At 37.5% G+C, this 13,127-nt stretch overlaps 1 protein-coding gene across 2 annotated transcripts in view; it reads right to left on the bottom strand.

Moving 5' to 3' along the window:
• Positions 1-233: 233 nt before the first annotated feature.
• Positions 234-13,127, bottom strand: part of LOC114143403 (glypican-6-like) — a 150,773-nt gene continuing 137,879 nt past the window's right edge. For both annotated transcript variants that reach the window (XM_028015391.1, XM_028015390.1), the window contains 3 exons: positions 10,684-10,814; positions 5,939-6,114; positions 234-5,276 (listed from right to left, as the gene is read on the bottom strand). In XM_028015391.1, the coding sequence (XP_027871192.1) occupies positions 5,053-5,276; positions 5,939-6,114; positions 10,684-10,814 (531 nt within the window). In that variant the 3' untranslated portion in view covers positions 234-5,052. The remainder of the gene's footprint in view (positions 5,277-5,938; positions 6,115-10,683; positions 10,815-13,127) is intronic.

Here is a 13,127-nt window from a genome sequence, read left to right as displayed (position 1 = left end):
GATTCCTAGTTCAGAAGCATGGAATATTTCTAGGAAACAATTTACTTTTTTTACATTACTGACAAATCAGTTAATGGCTTTAATGATAACATTTGATCTTGGAAAGCATTTTGTACATTTAAAGACCAAATGCATAAATGTATGTTAAGCTAAGAGCTTGAACAATTAAAATACAAGATTTCTACAAGAAGTTTTAAATTCTGATGCATAACACAGTAAAAAGGCAGGGGAAATGTGTTTTTTAATAAAATGTTTATTATTACCATTGTAATATTTTCTGTATACAAGAATGTGTAACAAAAGCCGAATAAGCAATCCATTTTAGTCTTTTAAAAAATGGTAAGGCATGTCTGCTTGTATAACCATCAACTTCAGTTCCCCCAAAACACTTTAAACAGCGTGCACTGAACAGCTTCAAAAAATTGTAATGTGCTCCTTAGTCATTAATTTTCGCAAGTCACAACAGTACCACACTCAGAGCATTATGTTTAGCAAAAGTGCAGCAAATGATTCACGACAAAATGAAAAGACCTTGCATAACAAATTGTGTTCTAAACATTTAGTAAAAAAAATAAATGAGAAATTCAGATTTTTTTTCCCCCCTTTTTTTCAATGGCTAAAATAATTCAAGAAGCTAATTGATTTATTTATGGCTCATGTGTAAATGTAGACCATCACCGCATCATTTCAAAGAGTGATTTTGTATTTCTGACTAGAATGGTCTTGCAGCTTGTCAGGAGTGATAGGAATAAATACGGTATTGGAGAATAGCAACAGTTTATTTCATCTTTATCAGAGAGGACCAGTTACAAGCATCCCTTTCTAGATACAAGCACTTTGGAAAAACAGGACCAGGCTTTAAGAAATTCTTTTCTCAATTCACTTTTTCTGCTGTGTTTTCAGCAACACCAGCAAAGCCCTGCATTATCCTCACTCATCCACAGCTCTGATGCAATCACAGCTCTAGCAGAGGCTCTAATAGGTGCCTTCAACCTTTGTGTGGCTGCAGATGTTTACTGTGTTTCTGAGCTGTGAAAAAACATACCTGCTGAGGCTCAAACAAAACAAGTATCTGACGCCAATCTGCTGACTTTCTGCCTTTGTTATCAAGAAGGGACATTTTAAAAAATGTACAGGAAATTTTGGGAAAAAAACTTTTTCTTTTTTTTGCAATACTGCCTTGGATATTTCAAATAACCTAAATCTTCAGCATCACAACACTTTTTAGTTTGTGCTTTGTCGCTTCAGGGTCTCACTCAAAGATACCTGCCTCGGCTATCTTTTTTGTTTATAATTTAAAACTAAATTTGTTATTGACTAAATGATATCACCATGTGAATACTACAGATCAATGTTACTTTCATTCGCCAAGCATAAAGTCATCAATGTAATGGATTCCTGTAAAGCTAGTGGTGTTTCTCCCTGCTCTCTCTGCCTTAGTGAACACTGCGAAACTTTAAAAAAGTGATAATATAACAACAAAAAGTTTGCGCATTACCAGCAAAACAGATTAAAAAACAACTCAGGCCTTTTCATTAGATCGTTCATCAAAAGAAAAAATGTTCCTGTTATAGTCAAGTAAAAAAATTTCAGTTTTGAACATCACAGCGGACTCAACAATCAGCATACTTACAAGACTTTCCGATGGATGTTTCTCATCACTCTGACCAAATAAAAAACCATTAGTCGGTATTTTCTTTTTATAAAGAATTTCAGATTGGTTGCTGTTACCAACGCCTAACACAGCTAGATGGTGGGACCTTATTCCTCATCAAAGTGTAGTGCAATTTCCAGCACCAACTTCTGCATAGAAACTATTTTAGAGTTTGAGAGGTGGGTCAGATGTGTTTATGTGTAAGGTTTTCAGGCTCTGTCATTGTAAGGGTCTTGCTAAGTCACCCTTATACTGTTCACTGAAATTTCCATGAAATGTTCAGTCAATCAAACTGGATTCACTGACCCAGTGGAAACTGTACAGGAATAACAAGACCAAAGAGCTGAAGGTGGCCTCCTCTTCCTCATGCTCCAATAACATTGGTGGAGCAGATGTGGGCGCATCTTGTCCCTCATGCACCACATCTTTTTAGTCCCATTGGATTCCTAGATTAGACATCTATTGGTTAGAAAGTGCTTAAGACTACCACTTCTCTCCATCTCTGGAAGCCATAAATTACTAAAAAGTGTGTGTGACTCACAATCCATTTTATATTCATTCACTGGCTAACCAAAAGTATGTAAGTTTTAAGAAAATTCAAAGGATATTTAATAAATACTGCCATGTGTCAATATTTGAACTTGCAAATAAAAAATAGCCTAAAACTCCAGCATCACAACACTCTTCAGTAGAAAACTACACATAACATTTTAGACGGAAACATAATATGTATCAGAAAAACAGCGATGTGTCCTTCGGGTTTACAAAAGGGGACTGGTAACATTTATCAAACCTGCCAGTGGTAAAGCATGTGAGCCATGTACACAGGCCTCTTAGTCCTCTAGCTGCCCATCTTTTCATAATGGCATTACGATTGCTTCCATAACTATTTGTAACTTAATTTTCACTTTTACATTTGTCTTTCGAATGATTTTCTTTTGCCATTTTAGCACCAAAGCTGGTTACATCCTTTCTCGAAACAAAGAACTTGTCCATCAACAACCTAAATTATCCCAAATTTTTGAGTAGCATGCTTGAAATGCAGGAAGGTGTATGTATAGTAACAAATAAAATAGATATGATGATCCAAAATAAAAACTATTGAAGAACAAACTGTTGAGTACATGTGTAAATACCCTGTCCCCTTTATTGTTTTTCATCTTTCAGAAAATTGGAATTTCTCAATATCCCAAATTTTTATTTAACCATCTACTGAACCATTTAGATTTCTTGGTATTTTACCAGTTTAATTTGGCTAATCTATTTAAATTTCCCCCCCAAAAAAGGCTTCAGTAGCAGTTCAGTAGGAATAGGATTTTCGTCTTTCCTAGCACTGATTTACTTCTGGACAGTTTGACATTAAGGAGGGCCTTATGTTAATCACTGCAATGTCTTTCCTCAGGCCTTCGCCTGTTGCATTCTACAATTAAAGTTTACGCATCGGTGGTTTAATCATGCCATGCTGGTTTTGGTGGGAGGGTGCTATTCAGTCACCTTCTCCTAAATAGGTTTTGGCGATGAGTGAGGTCATAGAGGTCAACTAGTGTGTGGTAGGAGCTTCCTGCGGCTCTTGGGGCCTCGGTTGTGAGTCACCAGCGTACACTGAGGACAGATTTCCCTTCTGGTGCTCTGAGTGCAATCAGCTGTGATGCTGGCGTAAACTTTGTGCTTGATGCCATTTTTTTCATTCTCATCCTGCATTTACTTTGTGTGAGGGGAAAACGTGTTTGTCCCATGCTCGTCTTCCTGTGCTACAGGACAAACATGGCCTCTGTGAGACACTCAGAGGAGCTGTTAATTTGTTACAGTGATGCATTTGGAGAGGTCCCTGCTGTGATAAGGGACATTTGTAATGTGGAAACAGTTTAAGTGTTCATGACCTGGCTGGTTTTGGATCCTGCAGAAACACACGTGAGCATGACATTTTTCATCTTTTGTGCAACACTTTTGAACAGTTCTTCCATTGTTAATTTTAGCAGCAGGCCTGCAAAACTTTCTAAGGCTAACCTTTTCTGTATGACCGGGGGTCTCAGACGCTGTGTTTCTGGAGCGCAGGTTATTTGCTTTGCACACTAAGCCTCTACAGCCTGTTAAAGGTCAAAGCCTGTAGGAGACGGACTGAAGGGTATGTATAGTAACCCCAGTTCTTTGAGTTCTCAGAGCCCTCTAACCTTGACAGTCCTCTACCTTTGGAGGTGACATTGTACATGCCATGTTAAAGTACATGACCACTTGCAAAAAGCTGCAAGGTTCCAGGGTTTGCTATTGCCGGTCAAACAAAAAACATGCTAATTTCTGCAATGTGCATAATTATATAAGAGGAATCCGGGGAAATAAATGAAATTTACGTTTTGTTGCCGTCTTCCGAGGGTAAAAATAAATGTGTTAGTGCATGTTAATGACTCTGGAAAAAGAGAATAAATCAGGTAGTTTGACAATCTTAGCAGGCATTTGTAGTATAATGGCTTGATATTGTTGCTAAAACATTGTTGTAACGTAAAATGAAAGAAAACACATATCTTTATAAAGATGTAACTTTAACCTATACCAGTAGAATTACATTAAAGTACAATCCTGTTAACTACATACTGTACCCACCTAAAGAACAATACAACCAGTTTAAATGATCTGAAAATATAAATCTTTTTTTCTCTATATGATGGGTGCCTGTTGCAGCTTAATAAACAAGCCGATACAATTATCTGTGCAAAGTAGTACCCTTAGTGCAGCACTTCAGCACTTTCGTAAAGATAATCAAATGTGCAATAACAAGGTGGCTGTAAGACACAATGATGTGGCCAAAGAGGAAACCGAGTGAACTGTTCGGGCTGTACGGTTCTGTGCAAACAAACCTAAAACTATGGAGCCTGGAAACAAAATAAAATCAGAATAAATAAAGAAAAGCAGAACAAAACAATGTCTTGTCTGTTTACATCACATCCATGCATGCACACCAAAACTTTTTCTGATTTTGTCTGAGGGAAAGAGAACTAATAAGATAAAAACAGCGTTGTCTTCTTTTCACTTCATCACACAAAGGAAAAGAAGTAAAGGGTTTCCCTTTCTGGAAAATCACTGATAGAACCACCATAAGATAGTTTTGTTTCCTAAACGAGAAGCATGTTTTTTGAAGCTCACTTTAGAATGATGAGAAAACACCACATTTTCATTTTTTCAGAGATGGTAAAAGCTGGTTCACTGATGGCACCAAGCATTCTTTGGGGGACAAGCAGGATTCAGCGCTGCACTCACTTCCAATCCTACCACACCATACAGTCAGTCATTCTAGACATGTTTCCGGGAGGTTCTACATGTCCAGTGAGGGAACAGCAGTATAACTTGCTGTAAGACATACTGTTACTTAACAGTATAAGAGTCAATGATCAGGCCACACTGTATTATCTCCATTGAGTCTGTACTGCCCAGAGTGGGAGTGTGAGGGCAGCCATCACCAGGATGGTGGAGGGTCCACAGGAGAGCGACTGGCCAGCAGCAGCAGCTGCAGCCCGTTCGTCACTTCTGTCGGCTCTAATCACGGGAGCTTCTGTTCCTACAAAAACGAACTCTGTCGTACAGCCGTCAGAGCAGCCGCTGCCACTTCCTGAGCTACTGCCCTCGTCACCTGCAGCAAGAAAATTACACTCATTTAAATGTAAACATCATAAATGGTGTTGCATGCAGCCTGTATGACAAGGTCTGGCATTATAAGTACTTAATGAATATAAGTGATGCTATTAAGACTGAACTCAGTTTCAGAAACCATAGAATAATATTTCATGATTTTTCTATGACACATTAGTTCATTTCACAATCTATTTCATTTGAATACTGCAAAAGATAAGAAAAACTAAATTTATTGTCAGTTTTAATACAGACACATTTTGGAGGGGGATCATAGCATTGTTCCCATCTTGTCAGCTCTACCAGATCCACAGATTCAAACATGATTGTTTCTGTCACGACAGCATTTGGGATGTACATCTTCCTAAACATGGGCCTGTCTGTCTATCATATGTTGTTTCTTCACACCTAGAGCTATTTATTTTCCTAATAATGTCTGTCTTGCCTCAGAGATGCTCTGAACATCCTCTGCTGTTGGTGACAAGTTCCAACATGAATGACAAATGAGATCTTGTTTCTGTAGTTTGTGTATCTCTGAGAGTGTTTGTGGTGTGTGTCCAAATCAAAACTAACATGCAGGGAGAGAAAGAAATGGAACAGGGCTTTTCGATTTTGTTCCGCAGCTGCATAAACAAAACATTATGGAGATATCTGAGGACTTACTGGAGTCCTGGAAGGAGATGTCATTTCCATTGTAGGCATTCTTTAGCTTGTTGGTCATGACTCGTAGAGCCATGATCTGCTGCCGAATCAATGTGTCCGGTCGGGTGATATCCAAAATCACTTCTGGATTGTTCACCTGGTTGGTGAGGCCCTCCTTTACCACTTCAGGGAAATATCTGGAACCAAAGAGAAACAAGTATGTTTAATACCTGCTCAAAGGTTGTTATTAACAAGACTCATCGGGACATGTATTCTAATATATTGTAAATGACTGAACATACAGGCTGTAAAAAGACAATTTATTAACTAATGTGACTGGAATTCCTGTTTCAGGTCATTGTCATAATTGTTTCTTTTTGCTTAATGGCAGAATAATGAGCAAGAAAACTTTGAGATAATTTTACCATTATTTCATTGTGTAAGATTTTAAAGGTACCTCTTTGTGTTTTAAAGTAGACTTTAGGCACTGCTTCATTGTGTGACATCAGAGAAATATTAAAAGAAAGTCAAGCTATAAAGAAGAGGATTATGAACCTGAACAAGTCCAAATCCTGGGGTAAAACTTCCAGATACCTGAAGGTGAGCTGTTGACCTGGCCACATAATTACACACAATTAAAGCCATCATGCTGTGTGGGTGTTTTGCTGCAGCAAGGGCTGGTGTATATCACAAAATAGATGACATCACATGAAAAGAACATTATGGTGAAATATTGAAACACATCAGCAAGGTAGATAAAACTTTGGCGTAGATAAAACTTCCACACGGACAATGAGATTAATCATACTGGAAGAATTTGTTACAAAGTGGCTTAAGGACAATAAAGTCAATGTCTTGGAATGACCATCACAAAGCCTGGATCCCTGTCCATTTCAAAACTTGTGAGCAAAGCGGTAGGGGTGTGTGGGCGTGTGTATCTGTGTATTTGATGAGTTTTACTAACACAACTGCTCCCTCTGTACTCTTGATTCTTCACAGCTGCTCCAGTTATTAATCAACCTGAATGCCTGGAGGGGTTGTCTGACTGGATGTTGTTTCCATTTCCCCACACACGCTGTTCAAATCACTCAGCTCATCTTTCAGCCTTTATTCTCTCTTTTAGCTAAACAAACACCTTAAGTGTCTTTAGTCGTTCATAAACTTATTGTCAGCTCAAAGGAGGGTACCCTTGTGACAGAACGGCCCAGCAATAATGACAGACTCAGTGGACTTGTAGATGAAAATGGCTTCTGGATTGATTTAGTCTGTACACATAAAGCCAAATATTCAGTTAAGATAGCATGACCAAGAGCTCCAATCACGACATCAAAGCACTGTCACAACACAAGCCCAGTTATTTCAATAAGCAGAAAATGTCCAAGCACTAATAACATTCAGCTCACAGTCCACTCAAAAGTTTGTTCACACTATATAGCTGCTTTTAAATCTGGCATAGGAAATGCTTACTTTCCTGATCCTCACTCCTCTTTTGGGGACAACGGTGAATCAGGGCTTTCTTTCTCAAATGTCCTTGTTGATTCAGAACGAAACCACCTTTACTTTGGATACATTGTTGGTTTATCAAGTAGGAGGGCATGGCCTGAGGCTTATTTGCCCATCAGGGCATCAAATAGTGGTCTTCTGTTGGTTTTGCTAATGAGTTAAAGGGAGTCTTTAATCTTCCTGTTAGGGCCTGGGATGTAATCAGGTTTTAATGCTTCTCCACCAGGGGCTAAAGCAGTGTAGTGGAGACCTCTGAAGAGTTCAGGACTTTAGGAGTGGATTGAGGATAGAAAAAAATAAACTACTATGAATTGGTGACCCCAGACTATCCAAAGTCATTAGATGTGTATCTATAAATAATTTGGAGAAAAAGACAACTTAAATTTTTTGGCCCTAAGAGAGCTCAGCTGGCCCTAATTATCTCTGCTCTCGAGTAGTTAACTGTTAATTTATAAAGTTTGTATTGCCATTATGTAGTAGCTGCTTTAGGGTGATCTGAGCCCCTGGTATATTTAGTTTTTTTCTATTCTACAACAAACTCTCAGTTCTTAGGTGTGCTTTATTTATATATTCTGAAATGCTTTAAGCCTAAAACTTAATTTCATGGAAACTTTTGTATCTACTTGTGCATTTCCATAGTGAGTTCCAAAATCGAGAAATTTGTATAACGCTAAATGGATCCTTCTCTGCTGGAGTGTTCCTGCAATTTAAGGATCTACCACAACAGAGGAGTCCAGACTGCAGTTAATTGCAGTGAAGTTAAACAATCAGCTCACAATCACATTGTTTTATACAAGCTATGATTTAAAAGTGGACTGACTATAACTCAAGGTGCATTCAGGTGGGGGGGTTTAGAGTGGTTGGGTTCCTGCAAAAGCCATGATTTTAAGCACTAAAGCCATAGCTGAGAATTCTGTCACTGCGACATCACATTATAACCGAGTCACTCAAACCTCACAGTAAGGTGTAACTGTAAACTTTAAATAAATATTGCCAACACAGACTTCCCTATTTACTTGCCTTTTGAGGAGAGCAGAGACACATCAGCTGTATCTGCGCTCTTACTCAGCTGTTGCTATTTTAAAACCTAAAATTGGTTAATGATACACAATCCTTGCGGGTTGTGTTTAAGTTATGCCTTGGAACAAAAATGCCATGGAGAGAACTACATTTCTTAGTTTAAATCTTAAACTCATTTAAGCCATTGAGTGCAATTTGTGGCCTATATTTCTATCACTTGGTGTGATCTAATTCCTGCCATAGACATTATATATATATATATATAAAGAGAGAGGGAGAGAGAGAGAGAGAGAGAGAGAATATAACTACTCTGCTTCCTAGAAAAATATTCCTGTTGTGGAAATCTTTTCAGGCCTCTTTATAAACCCAAATAGCTCCCTGCACAGAATAAACAAGGTCATTACTCCTCCTGTTTAAAATGGTCTTCATCACTCCCAGGGATTCTGTGGAGAAACTAAATTGACTTTACTTTGGACCTCTAGACATAACCATGTTCTAGCAGAGAAACAGAACAAGGATGCTCCTGTTTATCAAATAAGTGAGAGAATTCAGCTTTCTTCCCTACAGATAGCTTTAATGACTTCTGATACACAGACTTTCACTGCAACATTTGCAGTGAAAGTTGTCCTTCCATCCATGATTCACAACTTATGCCTTTTTATTGAAAATAATTCCCATATAGAAACAGTCCTGGATTCTTGGATCCCTTTGGTGCAGCCGTTTGCTTGAGCTGAAACGTTTTTATTTTGTTCCCCATCTCCTCTCCAATATTTGCCACAATGTTATTCCCTGCCAGCCATGACACACCAGTGAAAATCCTACTTGTGTCTAGATCTTGTGAAAAAGGTTTTTATTTCTTTTGTTTTCTGTGAAGCTTTTTTACTTACCTTGCTGCTCTGTCTGTGCCCTAGAAACTCTGAAACAACTTCTTTGTGTGCCTACCTGCTTTTCTACTCGCAAACAGCTTGAATTGAATCACATCTCACATTCATTGTGTGTTGTCAAATAAGCTCCTTATTTCTTTTCAGCTTTCCACAGCTAGAGGAAAGGTATTAGGAGGTTAATATTTTTTCTGTCCTGTCTTGAGATGCAAAATCAGAAGTGTAAAAAGGGCATGGCAACAAGCCAGAACCTAATTATAAAATAAGTCGCATTATTAGTCAAAATTAAAATGGATCACTCAACATTCTCCCAATTGTTTGTGTTAGAGTCTAAAATGGCTTTATCACCAAAAGAAGTACCTACACAGTGAATGTACTGAGAAATGTGTTCATGGCTGGTGAGTCTCCAAAATGACTAACAGCATTAGACCTGTTATATTTATTTACAGAGGAGTAAATCAGAAAGACCTTGTGTGTATAATTAGGTTTTGTTTAATTATTTTGGACATTCTTCGCAAAAGGGAACATTTAACATGTTGGAAGGCCAAAATATGATGCAATTATTTTTTCAAAGAGTGATGCACTAAAAGTAATATTTCAATAACTATTCATGCTGCATGAGGGTTGAAGGCTAATCAGCCCATTGGTTGTCATACCCAACATCTTCACTGGAGTCATGTCCTGACTTTGATTAGGTCACTTCACAACCTACAGTTTGTTTTTGGCCCATTTGGTGGGGGACTTTGTTTTCATCACCATCGCCCTAACTAATAATGCTTCTACATTTGCTATTAATGCAGTATGTGGTAACTCTTCCTCATAATTTCCTATTAAGTTGATCAATTTATTACTTGTATGTATGTAATCATTGATCTCTATTTAGAGAACATGGTAGCTATTTTATAAAGAATCCTTGATAGCCAGACTGGTACTTCATTATCAATTTAAAAGCCAGATTTAGAGCAGTGCTTAAAATGGCACTGGCACCAGCATATATCTTTTATCGCACCATCTGGTAATTTTGCTGCTTGGAAAGGATGGAAACGATGGAGTGATTCGCGTTCCCTGCCAGCATCTCCAGTTCACTGTCGGAAAGAGCTACTTTCTGACCAATCAACTGTCAGTCTCAGGGTTACTTTACAAGCTGCTCTGGCGACAAGAGGTTTTTGAAGCTCCACAGTCCTTCGAGTATTAGAGCCTCGGAGATTATGCACAGCACAAGTTCTCCATATCACTGCTAACCATTGTAGTTTCAGAGAGACTGATAATCTTTGAACAGAATGTGGTTATTTTAATCCCTGGCAGGCAAAATGTGATAACAGGAGAGTGGGGTGACTTTAGTTGGAGCTGTCGAGTCCTCACCTGCCCTTTGTGTGGCTGTTCCAGCACTGTTCCTCGTCAGACTCTGTCAGTTTGCCTTCGGCACAGATGTCATCTGGCAATTTGGACCAGAACTTCTTGGACTCCTTTAACTTCTCTTTGATGTCAATCACCTGCCATTGGCCGAAACAATGGAACGAAAATATAGTGATGTTCTATTTCAATTAAAAGATGAGAAATCAAGAACCTGTACATCATTTACTTCAATTAAATAAAATTACAGATTTGACTGTAAAAAGAACAAGAGTAAATGCAAATAAATTAGTACGATTGGGACAAACAATCTTTATTTTGGAGTCATTTGTGAACATGCTCAAGCCCTTCTGTTCGTTTATTCCATCATCAGAGAAATTCTGATGGACAACAGAGTTTTTTTTTCTTCTTTTTGTCCACTTCTTTCCACATTTGGTTCATCTATGATTCATACAAGACAGATTTGAGGTTTCAAATCTGATATTTGGAGTAAGTGGTCACCCCCAACTGATTCCATCTGGGCTCAACAAGACGCAAACAGCAAACAGGATGGAAAGAGAGACAGCACGATTGTCATCCACTGAAACATGTTTGGTTTCTTCTATGTTCTTTGTTTTCAATTTGAGAAACAGTTAGGAATACAAATACAAAACTCACATTTTCAAGATATCAACAGAGATAGGTCAAATTAAAATAAATATTACAATATTAATTTTGGTGTGATATTTGGTTAATGCTAGCGTAAAAAGAAGCTTTAAAAATGTTTGAGGATAGTTTCTTTGAGACTGAATTGATGTAAAGAACATTCATCTTCTGAAAACCAGATCTCAGCCTAAAAAGAAGATGTGGAATGACCTTAAGTAAGCCATTGACAGAAGTTGAGGAATATGACTAAAATGACTTTTTAATAAAAAAGCTAATGGGTCAAATTTATTTTCCAATAAATCTTTTAGTGAGTTTTATCAACTTTTTAAATTCAATTATTAATATTATTCATCCAACTCTGCTGAGAATGTTTTGTATAAGTTCACTGAAATGAATATATTTTGCATATAGCACAACTTTAATAATTTAATTTTTTCATACTTGAGTCAAGCTTTACATAATAACAGTTATTAAAAGAAACACCAATAATCTGATGGAGCCACATAAACCATATGAAGTGACACAGTATTGCTATTTGTGACAAACTGAGCTCGAAAATTTAGACAGGTGGCAAATTCATCCTGCGTTTCTCTGACTGTCCCAATGTATATTTTGAAGAGAAAAACCTTGTAGGAGGGCCTCAACCTTCTACATCAAATTCTATTGCCTTTGGCTGTGCTGCAATTCTCCCAGTAAATTGTTTTGGACTCAGACCAATTTCAGGTACTGAATTGTTCAAAGCTTGGGTAAAGCACAGACCGAAAGGTATCAAGCCTACAGAATATGCTGCCACACACACACACACACACACACACACGCGCACACGCCGCCCGCACCCATACATATATAGAAATATGTTGCAGAGTTTGCGTGTGTATGAAAAAACAGAATACCAGAATAAAGAAAATGCCAAAAATCTGCATCCTTTATTATAAAGTTCAGTTCAGTTGAGCTTTTAGCATAAAGATTTTTTTGTTTAAAATTTTTGATCCATGTGATTTTGATTACAGTGTCCTTTTTTTCTTTTTTTAATAAGTCTTTATAAAACACTGTAGTAGAACTTAAGATGATAAACTAACATTTTTAGTTTTCCCCTCTTGTTTATTACAGCCTCATTGATTGAATACTGGCAAGTGAGTGACACAAGCTAAAGACCTTAAGCTCTCATTTCTCTTTAAGTTGACAGAAAGACTACATAAAGTGATGGAGTTGCTAATGTGACAGGAAGATGAATCTGCTGACACACAAGCTCAGTAATGATTGAATATGAACCTTAAGGTTAAAGAACACATACTTGGTGAGTAAGATTAACCTATAATGCATGAGATCATTGTTTGCCAGAAGATGGCAAACAATGATCATAACTATCTATTAAATACTGATGAACAATCTAATTTCCTAGACTCTGGATGACTGTTCCAAGATCACATGGCAACAGATCTCACAATATTGTTTTGTCACACTATGTCTTGCAGAGAGTTATCCAGTTTGGGTCACCACACAGTTATCTGATGTAAAAACAGACATGTCATTTTCCCAAGAGCAAGTACAATCTCTGGTTTTTCACTTCAAGTCCAAGTCAAGTTAATTTTTTTTTTCTGACTGAAGTAAATAGTTTCTCTTCTTGCCATATATTCTTCCAACAACAGGTTATTGCTATAAATTGGATTTAAAACCTACACTATTTTATTTATGCTCAATGAAATATAATGAAGAGATTAACACTTGTTAATGCTGAATTTCAGAATAAATTATTCATGTTGTCCACTTTACGCTGCCATGTACAGAGGTTGGAAGGCTTTCTTCTC

Source organism: Xiphophorus couchianus, chromosome 4 (genome assembly GCF_001444195.1).
Source record: "Xiphophorus couchianus chromosome 4, X_couchianus-1.0, whole genome shotgun sequence".
Taxonomy (NCBI): domain Eukaryota; kingdom Metazoa; phylum Chordata; class Actinopteri; order Cyprinodontiformes; family Poeciliidae; genus Xiphophorus; species Xiphophorus couchianus.
This window is presented reverse-complemented; position numbering and strand designations above follow the sequence as displayed.